This window comes from Myxocyprinus asiaticus, chromosome 6 (assembly GCF_019703515.2).
Source record: "Myxocyprinus asiaticus isolate MX2 ecotype Aquarium Trade chromosome 6, UBuf_Myxa_2, whole genome shotgun sequence".
NCBI lineage: Eukaryota > Metazoa > Chordata > Actinopteri > Cypriniformes > Catostomidae > Myxocyprinus > Myxocyprinus asiaticus.
In genome coordinates, this window is record NC_059349.1 from 24245945 (window position 1) to 24263768 (window position 17824).

Sequence of the window (17824 nt, forward strand, 5' to 3'; positions counted from 1 at the left end):
CAAAACATTATTCATCAACAAGAAACAATTGCAAAATTATCTTTGGATATTTACAACTCAAAGCACTGCCTGAAGCTTTTCTAACCAAAATTAAACATATCATCTCCCCCAAAGAGCTTCTTCACTTTGGCTGTTGGAAATATGATTAGTTGCACCAAAAAGTGGTGCTGAAGCTCCTCCATCCACTCGAAGACCATTTTGACCTTCCCCTCCGCATCCTCGTAAAAGATGTAGAACTGTTTACCTCCGCAGCCTGAGTGCAACAGTCTATGGTATTTAATGGCCATCTTAACAGGAGAACTCACACACCAGAAGGGACGCTGACCCTCATCGAGAACAGTCAGTGTCATCATGCAGCAGTGCTAGGACGGAGTGTGAGAAGTAAACATGGTTCCTTTTCTCATCCTATTCCCTCAATAGAGACATGTACAATCCACAAACCACCACATCTGTGTGCTAACCATATTGCACACTTATTTATTGACTGACTGTGGATGTACTATTGCACAAAAGTCTTGAAAGCCTTGTTCAGTGGCAACATGATTTTAGTCTCAAAGTTTCTGCCATTTTTACACGTGTTACACTTGTGGTTTCTGACATATGGGCCATATTTAATTTGATCAAAATAAAAATTCTGGCTGTGAGGTATAGCACAGTCTATTCAATGGGTGTCTTAGTGTCTTAAGGGGGTCGCACACCAGACGAACACCAGATGAAAAGAGCCACACCATGTAGGACAAAGCACAGGTATTGCATTTAGACCGCATTGTTGCGGTGCCCACAGGTGGCATTCCAAAACAATGAATCTAATTACCATACAGACAAAAGTTACATACACTTCCTTAACTGCATTTCTTCAAGAATGTACAAAGTGGCATTGATGAGTTTGCAGGTTGGTGTATGGAAAAAAACATGCAGATGAAAGTTTAGAAAGGGTGACGTTTATGATACAATTTCTCTATGTGTAGTGTAGGGCTTTACTGGTTGTTTAGATCAGTATTACTATCAAAAATAATCAATAATTATTTATTTTGTTATTAATTAATATTTAAATTAATTAATTGAATCTAACTCATTAAAACCTCATATGGGGCTCCAGTAAATGTAGTGCGCTACGTTTAGGAACAGGTTTGGTTATTAGCAATAATTAATAATTATCAAAGATAATTATTAATTATTAAAATCAATAGAACACTGATGAGAATCAATGTTAGCTTTTCTAATCCTTTAAATCAACAATTATCAAAGATAAACGTTAATTGTTAACATCGATGAAACATTAATTAAAATTAACACTAGCTTATTGATCATTCAAATTCAACAATCATCAAAGATAATTATCAATTATTAAAATCAATAGAACATTAATAAGGATTAAGATTGACGGAGCACCACCCTGGAATCAGGGACTAATAACCAGATAGTATAACAGTCTCAATATTAGATTGTTTTCTTAGGAAAATCGACATCCAAAGAATATAAATTTTCGGGGGAAAAAAACAATGAATGAAGGCTTGAATCAGAGCACTGACATCCCATCAGCATGACGCAGGTGTATGCAAAACAAACCAAAACACTTCTCTTTGTAATATAACAAAGTTTATTTATGCAGTAATATCAATTAATAATTAATACAATGCAGTTAATACAACTACAAACTAAACAGTGATATGATTAGATATGGAAACTAAAATAATCCTATAACACATGAGGGTGGGTGTGTGTGTGTGTGAGAGCGAGTGTGTGTGTGTGTGTAAGGAGGGACGCGCACAAAATGGCGGACATGACTCTTGTGGAGAGTATGTCACGCGAGACTTCCGGCCAGGGAATATGGCCGCGAATGTGAGTGGAGAGAAACCAGTCAATGGCGTCTACTAGTTACCACGTGTATCCGCTTGTACGATAGCTTAGGGACAAAGCTGAGCTTTATCACGAAGCTATCTACTAGCCAAAAATGTGTCCGAGAATGTTTGTGAGGGATCGCGCGCACGTGTGTGTGTGTGGTTAGTACGAGAGAGAGAGAGAATAAAGTGACGGCCCCAAAGCCGATTTCGCGATCGTGGGAGAGGAAGCAGCTGTTAGTTTATCACTCAGAGACGCGGTGGACGGCTCGTAAAACGTCCCGCGGTCTTTGATTCTTTAATGGATAAACTCAGTTTGCCGGTCTCACCCGCGATGGCGGAAATGCACAACAGTCTAATGTGGTTGGACCACAATACAGCAAATAAAATTTGTGATAATTAATACCCTGAGTATTAATAATGAGCGGACATGGCGGTCCGTAAACTGTACAAGCAATAACCTTGGTACACAAGAATAACACACTATAATATTCTATCTCTGCCCAGACTTAAACCTCTTACTTGAATCGCATGAGGATGCAGAATGTGTGTTCATCCGTCCTTTAACTCAGACTCGGTTCCTCGAGGCTTGGGTGATGACGGGAGGCCGTTTCCTCACTCTGTCGGCGGGCGGTACGGCTGCTGATTCTCGGCGGGCTGGCGGAGAAATCAGCGACATTGACTTGATTGAAGAGGGAAGAGAAATCTTTTCTCTTCACTTCTGCAGGCAAACGGATGAAGATGCGGACTGCTCGGCGGTCTCCTTCAGATCCGTTAGAGTGTTCGGTTGAACACAGAGTAATCTCAACTCGTCCAGCGAGATGGAGATTGTATGGCCACAGTTTCAAGTCGGACGTTACTTCCTTGTGCCACGAGGCTGTACCTGAGAGCAGCGATGAGCTGCATCTACACACGGCGAGCAAAGTTACTGGAAGCAAATCCCGGAAGCATTTCAGAGGTATTTCTACTCCTGATGATGTCATGTTTGAGGTGCGTTCTGTCGTGTGCCTAATCCAATAGGAGTTGAGAGTTCGATCCTTTAGTGAGCAAGGCTTCATGGGATTTGTAGTCTGTTTTGGACTCCCTTTGTTTGGTTTTGGCGCGATTTTTATCAGTATAATTTATGAGCTGGTATGTGGGGGCCTGAGTTAGGTTTTACGACTGTGTTAGGCCTGCCTTTGACTTCTATCTGAATACATGAGGCCCAACAGTTGTCTAAGATTTAAAGGAATGTTCCAATTTAGTACAAGTTAAGCTCAATCGACAGCATTTGTGGCATAATGTTGATTACCACAAAAATTTATTTCGACTTGGTTTCTCCTTTTCTTTTTCTTTTTTGATTTTCTCCCCTTTTCTCCCCAATTTGGAATGCCCAATTCCCAATGCTCTCTAAGTCCTCGTGGTGGTGTAGTGACTCGCCTCAATCCGGGTGGCGGAGGAAGAATCTCAGTTGCCTCCGTGTCTGAGATCGTCTGAGACACGTGGCTTGTTGAGCACGTTACCACAGAGACGTAGCACACGTGGAGGCTTCACGCTATTCTCCGCGGCATCTACGCACAGCTCACCACGCACCCCACCGAGAGTGAGAACCACACATTATATCGACCACGAGGAAGTTACCCCATGTGACTCTACCCTCCCTAGCAACCGGGCCAATTTGGTTACTTAGGAGACCTGGCTGGAGTAACTCAGCACGCCCTGGATTCAAACTCAAGACTCCAGGGGTGGTAGTCAGCATCAATACTCCCTGAGCTACCCAGTCCCCCTTGTTTCTTTGAAAAAAACACAAATCTGGTATACAGTGAGTCACTTACAATGGAAGTGAATGGGGGCCAACTGTTTAACGTTAAAATGCTCGCAATTTCAAAAGTTTAGCCACAAGTCATAAAGGATATGCATGCAAACATGATTTTAGTGTGATAAAATCGCTTACTAACCTTTTCTGTGTAAAGTTATAGCCAGTTTTACAACTTCGTTACCATGACGATGTAATGTCAACAAACCCTAAGATCCTAAAATGACTGTAAAAATTACAATTTAAACAACTTTACAGCTCAAATAATACATAAGTGTTAACAGACGAATTAAGTGCCTTTATAAAATTATAAGCATCTCATTTCTGTGTTTAAACCCTCCAAAAATTGTCCCCCATTTACTTCCATTGTAAGTGCATCATTGTAACCTCGATTGTTGCTTTTTATTAAAGAAAAGGAGGAACGAGTCAAAATAAATATTTGTGGTTATTAACATTATGCCACAAATGCTGTCAGCTGAGCTTAACTTGTATTGAACCCGGAACATTCCTTCAAGCTGTCAAACTTGTTACTGGGGAAATGACCGCAAACAGTCTGGGGAAATGGCCGCACATGATTTGCCGAACTGGATTATGAAGTGCATTGTGCAGAGTGTATCCATGGTGACCAGAGTCTGGGTCCACAGCATTGTCCTCTGTGGACACGTAGGGACTATTGATGTGAAAGAACATACTGTTTGTGTTAAGGAACTATTTAGGATGTTACCAACTTTAGCAACAAAATAAATGATGGTAATGACAATTTATGTACCAAAATCTTGACCCAAGTAGGCTTCTTTCAATCAGTTTATGGAAGTGCAGGTTCACCATGATAAAAGCAATTTTCCAATTGCCCTGCAAACACCGTCAATAAACACAAAACACAATATTTGTTCTCAGTCCACATACACATACAGTTGAACATTAGCAAATAAGCTGATTATTACTGAAAAAAACAAGTGATTTGTATTGAAATTATTTGAGCTTGGCTGAACATACCCGCCAGACTCCAAAAGTGATGCCTTTATCAAACTGCAGCAACTTCACAAGCATGTCAGATCGAAGGAACGATCATTGTACTGCCCTACTCAACTTTGTTTTGTGAATCAAAGAATGCCACCTTGGCATTAAGATGAAAGGCATCAACTAGGTCAGCTTTTTATTTTTAAAAGTAATCATTCGCTCAAAATTAAAAGTTCTGTCATTATTTACTCACCCCAATTTTGTTCCAAACCCCATTAACTTTTTTTCCTTCTGTGGAACACAAAAAAGTAAATTTTTTAAGTGAATATCCAAGTCACTCTTTTCCATTTAATTAAAGTAAATGAGGATTGAAGCCATATGATAGCTTATGTGAAGACCAGAATAAGTCATTATTCACTGAAAATCTTGACATCTGTCTTAGCTCTTCTTGGTGCTTTCATGAGAGAAGTATTAATGTCATGAATAAATTGTTCTTTTGAGACGGCTGATCTATCTCACTAAACCGATCTGAATGATTCACACACGAATCGGATTGACTCAGTTCTCGAGTTCAACTCAGTGACTCAAAATATTTTGCATGAGTCATATAGACTACTGTATACTCTCATGGTGCTTTTGCATCCTTTTTAAAGCTTGAAAGCCTCAGTCCCCATTGTAAGTACAACTCTGAAAAACTGTGGAAAACGGCTTCAGGATGACATGAGTAAATAGTGACAGAATTTTCATTTTTGGGTGAACTGTTGCTTTCAGCTGTGACTTTTCACTAGTTTTCTTTACCTGTCTCCTGTAGCTGGCAGTGTTGGACTCATTATTCCATGAAGTTGTATTGTAGTAAGATTGTATATTTTCGGCCAGATGCCATGGATCCAGCACACTGTAACGGATGAATCCTCAAAGAAGGTGTGTGTCTGCTCATAGACAGTCGTGCATCCATTCTTTTGTGTGAGTGTGATCTCCCACTGAATGTGCAACCTCCTGTTAAACAACAGTTGTAACCTTTTTACATAATTATTACAGGTAGTATAAGTCACAGGTTAAGAAAGGATGAGTAGACCTTGAGAATCTGTTTTTCTGTCTGATGTTCAAGGAGAATATGCAAGTGGGAATGTCTAACCTGAGAACTTGCTCTGTCAAAACTGGCATGCCCGTGTGGGGATTTATGTGTCTTAGCTCCATTTTCCACATGGTGTGCCTGCAGCCAGCCATGTCCTTGAGCAGCAGCTTCTTAAAGTATCCCACAGGTTTCTCTTGCACACTTGCAGTACTCAGGCCTTCTTTCATCACATCAGCTTGGGGCCTCCACTTTTTCTTCTCGATCTCACCAGCGTACAATGCATACCACAGAGCACTGGACATACATGTTACTATATATATTTATTCTTTATTCTATTTTTCCATACTCCTTTATATAATGCACTCACTTGTTATTAGCCAGATCAAGAAACTGCTTGTTGACAAAGCTGACATTAAAGAGGGAAGAAGCATCCAAAAAGGAAAGAATTTTCTGGATGATCTCAGAGGGCAATCTATGTAAAGTGGGTAGACAATTATTAAATCTGCATAGTATCTTTAACCCCGCTTAAATGCATACCTCAGGTCTTCAGTGACCCGGGACCTCATTCAAACTCCTTTACCTCATCCATTTTTTAAAGTTATGCCCACACATCTTTAGTGTTCCTCAACCTTTCTCTTATGAATCGTCTAACAATAAAAATAAAATAAAAACAACTGACAAAATATCAAAAATAAATTAATTAATTAATTCTAGTCGTTTAATTACCAGAAGTGTATAGGGTCTTTAGTGACCCGAGATATATTGTCTAAAAATATATTTCAATTTGATTTCATGTCTATTTAAGTTTACTATCACAGGATATCTATTTCTTTGTTTATTACAAGAAAAATGAGTGTCATAATCATACAAATTACTATTACATCATGCTGATTTTCTGAATAGTGGTGGTGAATTATAAGTATCCCATATGCATGTACACATACATATTATATATGTTATTTGTTACTCAAGGTGGCCCTGTTGTTTCAGTGATTGACTTGATTTACATTTAATGAAGAAGCAACATGGAAGTAAACTATAGCAAGTGTAACACATGAACAGTATGATATGACTATTGTCATTTGGGTGTAATACTTAAGTTATGTAAGTTGTGCATCTATTTAGACTCAATAAGAGCCTGAGAAAATATTTATGAGTAACTTATGTGTTATGTGTATCTCAATATGTGTTTGAATACCTACTCTCATAAAATTTCAGTGTGAAAGTAATGAAAAATAAAACACCAAAATATAACAGAAAATATTCCATTCTCTTATTTTCAAACTGTCTTAAAAATGCTTTGGAAATGTTACACTATCTGGATCTGGGCATTTTGTAAATCCATGTGTGATAGATATATCGTGTAATAATGTTTGGCGAAACGCCCATGCATTAAAGGGTTAAGTTGTATGGAATAACCTGCCTCTCCAAACAATTTTCGTGGCTGCCCTCATAATGCTGTTTAGGCACAAGAGGTTTGCATGGTTCGGGAGACTGCAAATGCGTCTGTCCGGAGGTGTCCTTTTCCCGCCTGTACCAAATGGAAAAATAAACGTATAGTCTACATTATGTAAAATATATAAAGTAGTTTTAAGCGATTTAAGCGAATGGGTAGCCCAAAGCAACATCGTTTAAACCTCTTTGCCACACAAGGTTTGAGAATGACTCGACTGCTTACTTTCTTACACCTTCAAACTGCGCAATTTCGTCTTCTGTGACACCATCCTGAGCATCTCCATATGTAGTTTGTTGGACTTTGTTGTTGAGGCTTTGTCTCAAACTCTGGAGAAACTCACGAAGAGTAGCCATGATGACTTCATTTAGGTTTCGAACTCACCCTCTTAATCGGTAACCCGCACGGTCTATGAATGGACTAACAAGACGTTACTTTCCTAGAGACCAATATAACATGTTGATTATCAGCAAATGATGCCGCTAAGTTGATCAAGAATATGATTCTCAAATATACGAAACTCTTCTGTCAGGTTCCTTTTTGTGTGTCGTAAATAATTACCACTTGCCTGGTCTAAAATACATAAAAGTCCGATTATTTGCCTATTAAGTTATCTATGTTAAATTAATTAATAAATAAATAAATGTAGGCGTATTGATTTGGTAATTGGGTTATATGTATCTATTTGTCATTCAACCCCCTTTACCTCATCCATTTTTTGGAGGTTATGCCCACACCTCTTAAATCTTCATCAACCTTCCTCTTGTAAATAGTTTAACACACACACACACACACACACACACTTTTTGTTTTGCACTTCCATAAATTATATTTGAAGGATTATTTCATGTCTATATGTTTACTATCACACAATATCTATTTATTTGTTTATTACAATAGAAATGAGTACTATATTATATATAGTTTATTAAATACCATATTATATACCAGTTTCATTAAGAGTTCAAGTCATTCACAAATGCTGTTGGTTAACACATTAACTTAGGCAGCAAAGCAGCAAATCAGATGCCTACATTTTTGGATTGCAACCTTGATGAAGAAACAGCATGGAAGTAAACTATAGCAAGTGTAACACATGAACAGTATGATATGACTATTGTCATTTGGGTGTACTTCTGAAATTATGAAAGTTGTGCATCTATTTAAACTCAGTAAGTGCCTGAGAAAATACTTATGTGTAGATTATGTGTTATGTGTAGCTCAATATGTGTTTGACAGCCAGTTGTATCTCAAGAAATTTCAGTGTGAAAGTAATTAATCCTGTTCTAGATTTGTCCTGGTTTATTGCGTTATCTCTTTGATAGGCTATATGAAAAATAAAGCATCAAAATATATTTTATTCTATCATTTTTCTATTGCCTTGAAAATATTTTGAAAATTTTACACTATCTGGGCATTTTGTAGCTCTATGTGTGATAGATATACGTGCCGTGTCTCTAAAGGAATATGTAAGAGTGCTTGGTGAAATTCCCATGCATTTAAGGGTTAAACGGGCTAGTCAGGGCCTGTACTTGAATATATCAGGTATGCATTTTGTTTGCAGCAAAGGCTTGCATAAAGACTAAAATATCCTCTTGTTAAATCAATTTCCACTTGTTATATTAACAAATCAAGTTGTTAATTCTCATTAAAATATACATGAAAATAAACCATTTATAATGTTTTTTTAAATATTAGTATAAACACAAGAATATACATACACATATATATTAGCTATAGCGAAGTGTATAACAATGTGTAGAGGATATCGAAAAGTTTTATTTTCTCAAATCCAAATATTTTGCCTCAAATTGATTGTTAGAGCTCCTGATTACTAGCCTACATCTCCCAGAATCCTTTACGTGTGTAATCAGGAAGTAAATACGTATTTATGGCAAACAGATAGTAGTTCAGCCGCAGCGACATCCTAAATAAATTTAATATAATTTATACACTGCTAAGAAATTCCTGGGTATCTGAAATATTCGAGCGGAATGTCTTGCCCATTCAGTCAGTCTGGTAGGATTACATTCAAATTCGTAGACACTTGATTTTTCTTATTTCTAATGCCTTTTATCTGTCGTCTATTAATTGAATAGGTCAAACGTCAAAGGTATTATCATGACAATGAAAAAAATGCTCAGTGACAGTGTCTCCACCGAAAGTTTACCGCTCGCATATTTTCCATACGTGGTTCACGGTGCACTAATGGTTTGCGACTGTCCGCTTTAACCTCATTTTAACATAGCTGTCTGTGTGTCCGCAGCGGAGCTAAACCCCGCAGTGCTGCCGCTGGACTGGCTCCTGGGAACATGGCAGTCTGATGAGCCAGGAGAGGGCTCTTTCCCCTCTATCGCACCTTTTCGTTACTCAGAGACTCTCCATTTCTCACATGTGGGACAGCCCGTGATCAATTTTATGTAAGAAAAAAAAAAAAAAAAGGCATTACTCTTTTTTTAAAATTATTATTATTGATATTGTTAACTCAATGTCAGACTTTGCAGTTTGTATAAGAAGTATGAATGGTTGTGAACATTTATTTATTCATTTATTATAGGTTTAATGCATTCCATGCTGAGAGCAAAAAGCCTCTTCACAGGGAGTGTGGATTCATTAGGTTTCAGCCAGGCACAAACAGGGTGGCCTTCATCATCGCACAAAACTCAGGTATTTGATTTATGTTGAGCCTTTTCTGTCAGGTACGCTAAGCAAAATATTGCAATTAATATAATATTATCTATTAAAACCAAATGTTTGCAACTCTTTCAGGTCTAGTGGAGATTGAGGAGGGGGAGCTCATTGGACAGCAGTTGACTTTGCACTGCACCACTCTGGCTAGAACATCTTTTGCTAAGGAGCCATATGTTCAGCAGGTTTCAAAAAGCATACTGACTGTTTTATGTCTTATCAGCTCACAGCAGTGCAACAGTGGAACAATGATGCATTCTAATATTGCACATTTTATACATGCATTTCATGATAATTAACATTCCACCTAATAACAAACATATTTCATACAGAAAAATAACAACACTTGAACAGTCCTTAACTGGTAAAGAGTGTTGGGTGTAATCCATTTACAAGGTCATACGTTACTGTTATCTAATTACTTAAAAAAAAAAAAAGTAGTGCAATGCATTACATTTTACATTCTTGTAATCAGAGTACAGTTACTGACTTTCATTTAATTACTTTTAAGTACATTATAGGGTTATGCTTATTTCTAATATATTATTTATGTAGAATACATGAATTATTGCCTTGTAACAAGTCATTGTGAAGGAGAAATGTGAGGAGCTGAGTGAATGACTTGTGTGTAACAATGAACAAGAAAGAAATATTGACATTGTTTTGAATTTGTTGAGCAAGGGTTTTAGAGAATGACTTAAAAGTAAATGTATTAGTAATGTGATTCCTTTTTCAATTAAGTAATTAGTAAAGTAATATGATAACAATTTTAGCAAAATAAGTAGTAATTTGTACTGGATTACTATTTTTTTGAGTAACTTACCCTACACTGCTGGTATTATAAAATACACTGCATGGCAAAAAGTGTATTGGTAACATGACACTGTCATGACATTTTAACTCAGTCTTATGTTGAAGAACTTGACTGGTCTGGAACAAACTCTGACATGAAATCCAATGAACACCTTTGGGGTGAAATGGAACAGTGCAAGACATGCCCAGTTGCCCAACGTACCTGATGTCCTTCTGTCTGAATGGGAGCAAATCCCCAGCAGTCATGTTTCAATACCTAGTGGAAAGCCATCCAAAAAGTGTGGAGGCTTATAGCTACAAAGGAAGAGGCAACTCCTTTAATGCCCGTGGGCTTTGAAAGCACATATGGGTGTAGTGTTGGGGTGTCCACATCCTTTTTGCCATGTAATATAGGCTTAAAAATTAATGTTTCATTAATAAATTCTATTTTGATCAGATCTCCAGGCACATCCAGCTAAAGCCGGATGGAAGATTGGAACAGACCGTCTCCATGGCACTGGAAGGACAGCCTCTGACACAGCATTTGCACATCACCTACCGCAGGACTGATTGACCAGCTGAAATGTGGGAGGAAGATGTGATACCAAAAAGCACTTGTACTAATGTGCTATTTATGTCTTGTTTGATGCAAAATATTGATGGTTCACATATAGCAACCTGCAGGTGATGGAAATGCTATAGGCAATATATGTGTGACTTGGAATGTTATCTGATGTGATCTGTCTGGGAAAAAAAACATTGCAAATACTGTTACATTAGAGAGGTCCCTTCTTGGTATGTTTGCTGTAATTTAGAACAACTAAATCAGAGAATAAAAGCTTTTTTGCATAATAAATTGTTTAAACATGGATCACGGAGAACTCTTGTTTTTTAAGAGACTGGTGTTTAGATTAAGTTTAACAAAATAAAAATATGAAATAACCAGTAACACTTTACAATAAGGTTCCCTTTTTTAGTATTAGTTAATTTATTAGGTATCGTGAACTAACAACGAATAATATTTTAAAACTGCATTTATTAATCTTTCACCCAAAAATTACAATTTTCTAAATTTACTCACCATCATGCCATCACAGATGTGTATTACTTTCTTCTGCAGAACACTATGATTTTTAGATGAATATCTCAGCTCTGTAGGTTCATACAATGCAAGTGAATGGAGACCAGAACTCCAAAAGCTCCAAAAAGGGATAAAGTCAGTATAAACCTAATCTATCAGACTCCACTGGTTTAATCAATGAACAGACCAAAATATAACTAATTTTTCACTATAAATCTTGTCAACAGTAACAACTTGAGTCATATGGATTACTTTCCTGCTGACTTTATTTCGTTTTTGGGAGTTCTGGTACTGATTGACTTGCATTATAAGGACCTACAGATCTGAGATATTCTTCTAAAAATCTTTGTGTTCAGCAGAAGAAGGAAAGTCATACACATCTTGGATGGCATGAGGGTGAGTAAATGATGAGAGAATTTTCATTTTTGGTTGAACTATTCCTTTAAGATAAATTAATCTTATAGGAATAGTTCCCTTTAACTAATGTTTACAAATGGAACCTTATTATAAAGTGTTATGAGTAAACCTCCAAAATCTGTGATCAGTGTATAAATTATTTCCAGTAACAAGTACTGAACTACAGCATAGGTTTTAATGTCTGTACATTGTAATTTAAAGGGAATATGGGATCATTAAAGCACTGACATATAGCTGCCTGGTTATGTGTGTTTTCCCTTTTCTATTCCTTCTCAGTTTAATTACTTTCAATTGCTCTATATACACAAATTGGTAAAAATCTTTAAGATGTATACAGCTGGTGACAATTTAAGTGTTATACACACACCACACAAACCATAATTACTCAAAGTGCAAAGTGACACTCCAAACATAATTTTAGCAATTTTGTAAAAATAAAAATCTGACAATTGTTTGTTAAACAGAGTCAGAAATTACAATGTTTCACTCAACATCACAGTCATTCAGTATAAAACAATACATCATCAGCACAAAAGGAGCTACATTACCTTCAGACCTTATTTCAAAGACAAACTGCGGAGGAAAGACATTGTTGCTCCAACAATGAACATAGCAGTGCCATCTGCTCCCAGACTTTTGGGTCATAGCAGTCTATGCATAGTATGTTTTTATGATAAAGGTAAAATTAAATTAAGGTGCAAATGAACCTGGATAACGTACTATGACCTTTGTGAGGGACTGTTTGCTCGCCAGGACTCCACAAACAGTACAATTGATCATTCAAATAGTTCTGGGAGGGCATGATTCAGTTCTCAGTCATCATGATTCCCTTCACAAGGCTACTTTGTCAGGTAGATGTACATAGTCTTTAAGAGCTGCCTCCATGTTAATACAGCTGTTGATAACCAATGAGCACGAGCACAAGCACTAGAGTCCATGTTCACCACACATTTTGAAATGTCCCCCTGGAAAGAGAGGTAAAAAGAAATAAGCTGTTATTTAACATGCTAAACCACTTTAACATGACTTTAAGAGTTGTTTTACCCAATCCATAATGGTGCCTGTGTAATAAGCCCTTAAAAGTAGTCTCAAACTACAGGACAAAGAAAATAATTAGATACATGCAGTGGTTCTGAACTGGTCACAGGTCTATTCTAATAGGGGTCACAAAGACAGCTGGGGAAAACAATGCTAAATGCATATTACATTGCAACGAACCACATAATCTTGCATAGTTATGAAACAAAATAAACAGGCTTATCTACTTCTTAATGGAAGAAAACACTTCCCATATCTTTTGTTGTTATGGTCAAAGGCTGTGAGTCCAGTCAAGTTCTACTGTATTATGATGCAAATTCATCTGTCACTAAATAATATGGCTAATACTTATACAGTGTTTGGCCCAGTGTTTGTTCCTTGTGTTATGCTGGTAAATCACACTTCTGCTGTTGTTTATCTATTTCGAAAATTGTCAGTTTTCCTATTCAGCCTATGTGATTTAATAATTTTGCACATTGTTGGGCCAATGCAGTTCATAGTAATATTAATCAAATTTACGTTTAATTTTTAGGACAGTTCTTACTTTTATATGATAATACATTTTGGTAATGTGTTGGGTCACATCTGATGTTCAATCTAAAATACTGTATGTGTGCTTAAGCAAAACCGTTTGAAAACCACTGCATTAATGCACATTGGTGCTGTATAGCCATAAGTTGACAACAGTAAAGGATTTCCCGATATAGCCTTTAGAGGTCAGGATTACTCTTGGTACATGGCATTACAGAGAATGGCCACTTACCCATCCTCCTCTCTTTTTGAGCCATGGCACCAGGCTCCTATGCACAAACTCTCCCAGACTGTCCACTATGGTGTGCACCATGACTGGATGGCCCTGTCGCACACAGTCCACAGACAGGCCAGCAGCTACAGCATAAATGGCCACCACTTTCCCCCATGTGATCCCTTAAAAATTAAAGTAGTTCTGTGAGCAGATCTAGAAAGCTACTCAGAAATTCCTTTTGAGCACCTCAAATCTCTTGTTCTCACATGGGACAAAAGCACACACACAAATAGCTCTTTGGCTGAACTTGCTTCAATCATGGACAGTGGTTCCACGTGCAATGAAATCAAGTTGTGACAAAATGTTCTAGAACTGTATTGCTTTAGATCATTTTAAGAAAATCGAACAAGTAGCAATTTCTGCACATATTAAATATTGTGTGAAATTCTGCTTTAACCTGCAAAACAGTTAAACTACAAGAAAGTGTAACCCACCATGGCTAATAGCTGTGTTTACATTTAATCATGCAACAAAATTAAGCATTTTAGTATAATCTCCAATTACAATGCTCCTCTGAAAACAAAAGGCCTTTCACTTTGAGAACAATTCCAAGGATAAAACAGGGCATGCAACTGCCAATCTACATCTGAGACAATTTAGATTAGTTTTCTAAAAACCCTCTTCTAATAAGGAGAGCAACAGCTCTGCTGTGGCAATGATATAACAACAAGGCTAACACTGTTAAGTCTCATTACACACTGTCAGGCGTCACTGATGATGATGAGCCAACCATCAGGGACTACGCCAACTGTTTCACGTTCCTTTATCTTCAATGTTCATTTAAGATAATTCCTCACAGGTCTCACAGTTCTATTCTTGTCTGACTGGTTAAAAGGTTGTGAGAAGATCATTGGGCAGTGGAACGATGTTGCCATGGTTATGGACTACATTACAAGTCCCATGTACATCAACAGCTGCAGAACCAAGATAAAATATGTGACCAAATATGTACAAAGGGAAGAATGTGGATATGTCCTTTTTAGGGGTTTTTCCATTTTTCACAGACAAATAAAAAAATAAACATGTCTCTAAACCATGAGGGAAATTGATGTTTAAAGTGCACCTCTAAAATGCATCTCTAAAGTCCAGTAAATAATATCCTTCACTACACTTTTAGATGAAGTTCAATCCGTAAAGGCAATCTGACTAAAAATGTATTGATTTTAAATTACTATAAAATAAAACATAAGGGAAAGAATGTCCAGAACTGAAACGTTTTTTTTTAAATGCCCAAACCCTGTGCAGACAACACTGCTTCATTTACATTCTGAAGAACTCCCAGACTCAAAATTAATTCTATTTATAGTAGGCCTATTCATGATGCCCTAATGTACAATGCTGCAGTATGTTTGTCCCCAAACAACCTCAATTCCCAACCGGGCAAGTAATTAACAGAAATAAAAGAAAATGTAGATTGCCTTAAATGCAAGGCCATTCTTTCATAGACGCACCCTATGACGTGCCCGGTTGCAAGAAACTCCTTAAGTTAAGAAATCCCTTCGTTTTAATTGTAAGTCTATTGTCACAAAGTTAGATGCTCTCAAATCTGTTGTATTTTCTTCCAACTCACTTACCCATGGATAGGATCTCTGTTGCTACAGAGAGAAATGCATCCGACACCACTGCCTCAACTGCTACACTAATGTTCAGCTGCTTTGCAATATTACGATACACATAGGGCCGCATGCATTCCAGCTCATCACCTGTAAAACATACAACAAACCTGTAAAACTGCTTAAATACACACACAAACTACTTAAATCTGACAGCATCACATTAGGATCTGAATGAGGAGAACAAGGAAAGCTTTAACCACTTAAAATGAAAAAGTAAAAAAAGGAAACGACACACTAGGCTACTGCTAAGAACCTGTCTAATTTGTTGCAATCGTATGTTGTCTTTGCCCGTTTCACCATGTCTCATTTTTTTTTTCAGCGTCTCGTGTAGGAGCGTGTTTTTTTAGACACCATTTCAATTTAAAAGGATTTTTCCAGGTTCCTTTTCTTTAAAAAAAAGAAAAAAGAAGAAGAAGAAGCAAAAATCGGGGTTACAGTGAGGCACTTATAATGGAAGTGAATGGGGCCAATCAGTATATATTAAAATACTCACTTTTTCAAAAGAATAGCCACAAGACATAAACAATATGTATGTTAACATGGTTTTAGTGTGATAAAATTGCTTACTAACCTTTTCTGTGTAAAGTTTTAGCCAATTTTACAACTTCGTTGCCATGATGATGTAATGTCAACAAACCCTAAAACGACTGTAAAAAATTACAATTTAAACAACTTTGCAGCTCAAATAATACACGAGTTTAACAGAAGAATAAATGTAAGTGCTTTTATAAAATTAAAAGCTTCCCATTTCTGCCTTTAAACCCTCCCAAATTTGGCCCCATTCACTTCCATTCTAAGTGCCTAATTTTTGCTTTTTAAAAGAAAAGGACAGATGAGCCAAATTATTTTTTGTGGTAATAAACATTAAGCCACAAATGCTGTCGATTGACCTTAACTTGTATCGAACCTGGGATATTCCTTTTAAAAAGAACTGTTAACACGTCTGGATACACCTGCGTTGTGCTCTATTCGTTGGCGATGCGTCTTTCTTTTTTAGCGCAAGAACGCTTTAGGTGTGAACGGCCCCTACAAATTCTACGATCTGAACATGATTTTAAATTGCTGATGTTCTGAAATGGTATCATAAGTCTAGAATAACTTATCAAACTATTAACCGAAAACAACAGAAGTTAAATACTGATATCATCACACCTGTTATTGAGCACTTTGCAATTAATTCACAATCACTCATGGTTCTCTTAGCCTACCTAATTTACGAAGCACCGTAGATACATCTACAAGAGTTCCGTGTGGCGCAGGCAGATCCGGTTCAACTTTTGACCAGCTGAGTCCTTCTCTTATAATTCTGGAGTGAATGAAGTCTCTACAAAGCTCTTTTGACTGGGAGACGAGCTCTTTTTCCGCGGCGAACACCGAGGAACGCCGCAACGTGTTGATTTCTCGCATGGTTGGCACGATCAATAGCTACACAACAGCCTACATAACTTTTTCTAGCCAAGCAAAGTGCGTTGTCCACGACAGTTTCCAGATGAATTTCAAAACGTTTGCGCTTATCTGACACAGGTTCACTGAGATGTAAAGAGCCAATCAGGGAAAAAACATCGCCATACTGAATCCCCCTGCGAGCCAATTGCTTTGAACTGATCGATCGTCAAGTTCCGCCGCTGCTGTCCTTTTTAATTTACAGTGATGTGTCATCTTATCCCTTCCAATAGCCCTTCGTTTTTCGCAGTAAAATTGAATACGTTGAAATGGGCTGTCATATTTCCATTGTTCTGTCCGCTCGCTCTGACGAAAAGGATTGAGGTCGGACACTTGGAAACTTTTTTTCTCCTTACCTGGAAGGCTTAGGTAACCACTTAACCAACTCCCAAGTTGAACGGCTTAGTCCAAATATAAACAGTGCCCAAGCCATCCTTCTCTGGCGCAGCTCAGGATGAGCATATAAGCCTATATGTGTTGTTTTCAGTCTATGAAACAGTATTACATATACAATCAATTGAAAACAAATAAGCTCAGTCAAATCAGTTCATTCATCAAATTCACACAATAAATCAGCAATTGTCATTTCTTAAAAACACTGATATTAAAAGAGGCTTTTGACAAACAGCCCCAGGTGTGAAGGCATTTTTGACAGACTATTATTTCTTCTATAAAAAGATCCTTCCCCTAGAATCAGCAAGTTCATTCATGCCTTGCTAGTGGTTCACCGGGTAAGTTATTATCGGTCTATGTTTAGCTAACTAATCCTCTCATTACAAACCAACACAACCGTTTAAAGGCCTGTGTTTGAATCTAGAAT

The 17824-nt window shown here is 37.3% G+C and overlaps 2 protein-coding genes and 1 pseudogene across 2 annotated transcripts; 1 reads left to right on the forward strand and 2 right to left on the reverse strand.

Moving 5' to 3' along the window:
• Positions 1-80: 80 nt before the first annotated feature.
• LOC127442706 (F-box only protein 15-like) lies at positions 81-12692 on the reverse strand (annotated as a pseudogene).
• On the forward strand, positions 8983-12335 carry LOC127442671 (peroxynitrite isomerase THAP4-like). Its single transcript, XM_051700867.1, has 5 exons — positions 8983-9143; positions 9391-9544; positions 9682-9791; positions 9894-9997; positions 11062-12335. Exons 1-5 carry the CDS (start codon positions 9119-9121, stop codon positions 11176-11178), a joined length of 510 nt encoding a protein of 169 aa, XP_051556827.1. The 5' UTR covers positions 8983-9118; the 3' UTR covers positions 11179-12335.
• Positions 12486-17299, reverse strand: bokb (BCL2 family apoptosis regulator BOK b). Its single transcript, XM_051700866.1, has 4 exons — positions 16770-17299; positions 15520-15648; positions 13904-14067; positions 12486-13067 (listed from the first exon to the last, which is right to left on the reverse strand). The coding sequence occupies exons 1-4, from the start codon at positions 16966-16968 to the stop codon at positions 12942-12944; spliced, it is 618 nt and encodes a 205-aa protein (XP_051556826.1). The 5' UTR covers positions 16969-17299; the 3' UTR covers positions 12486-12941.
• Between the last annotated feature and the right edge of the window lie 525 nt (positions 17300-17824).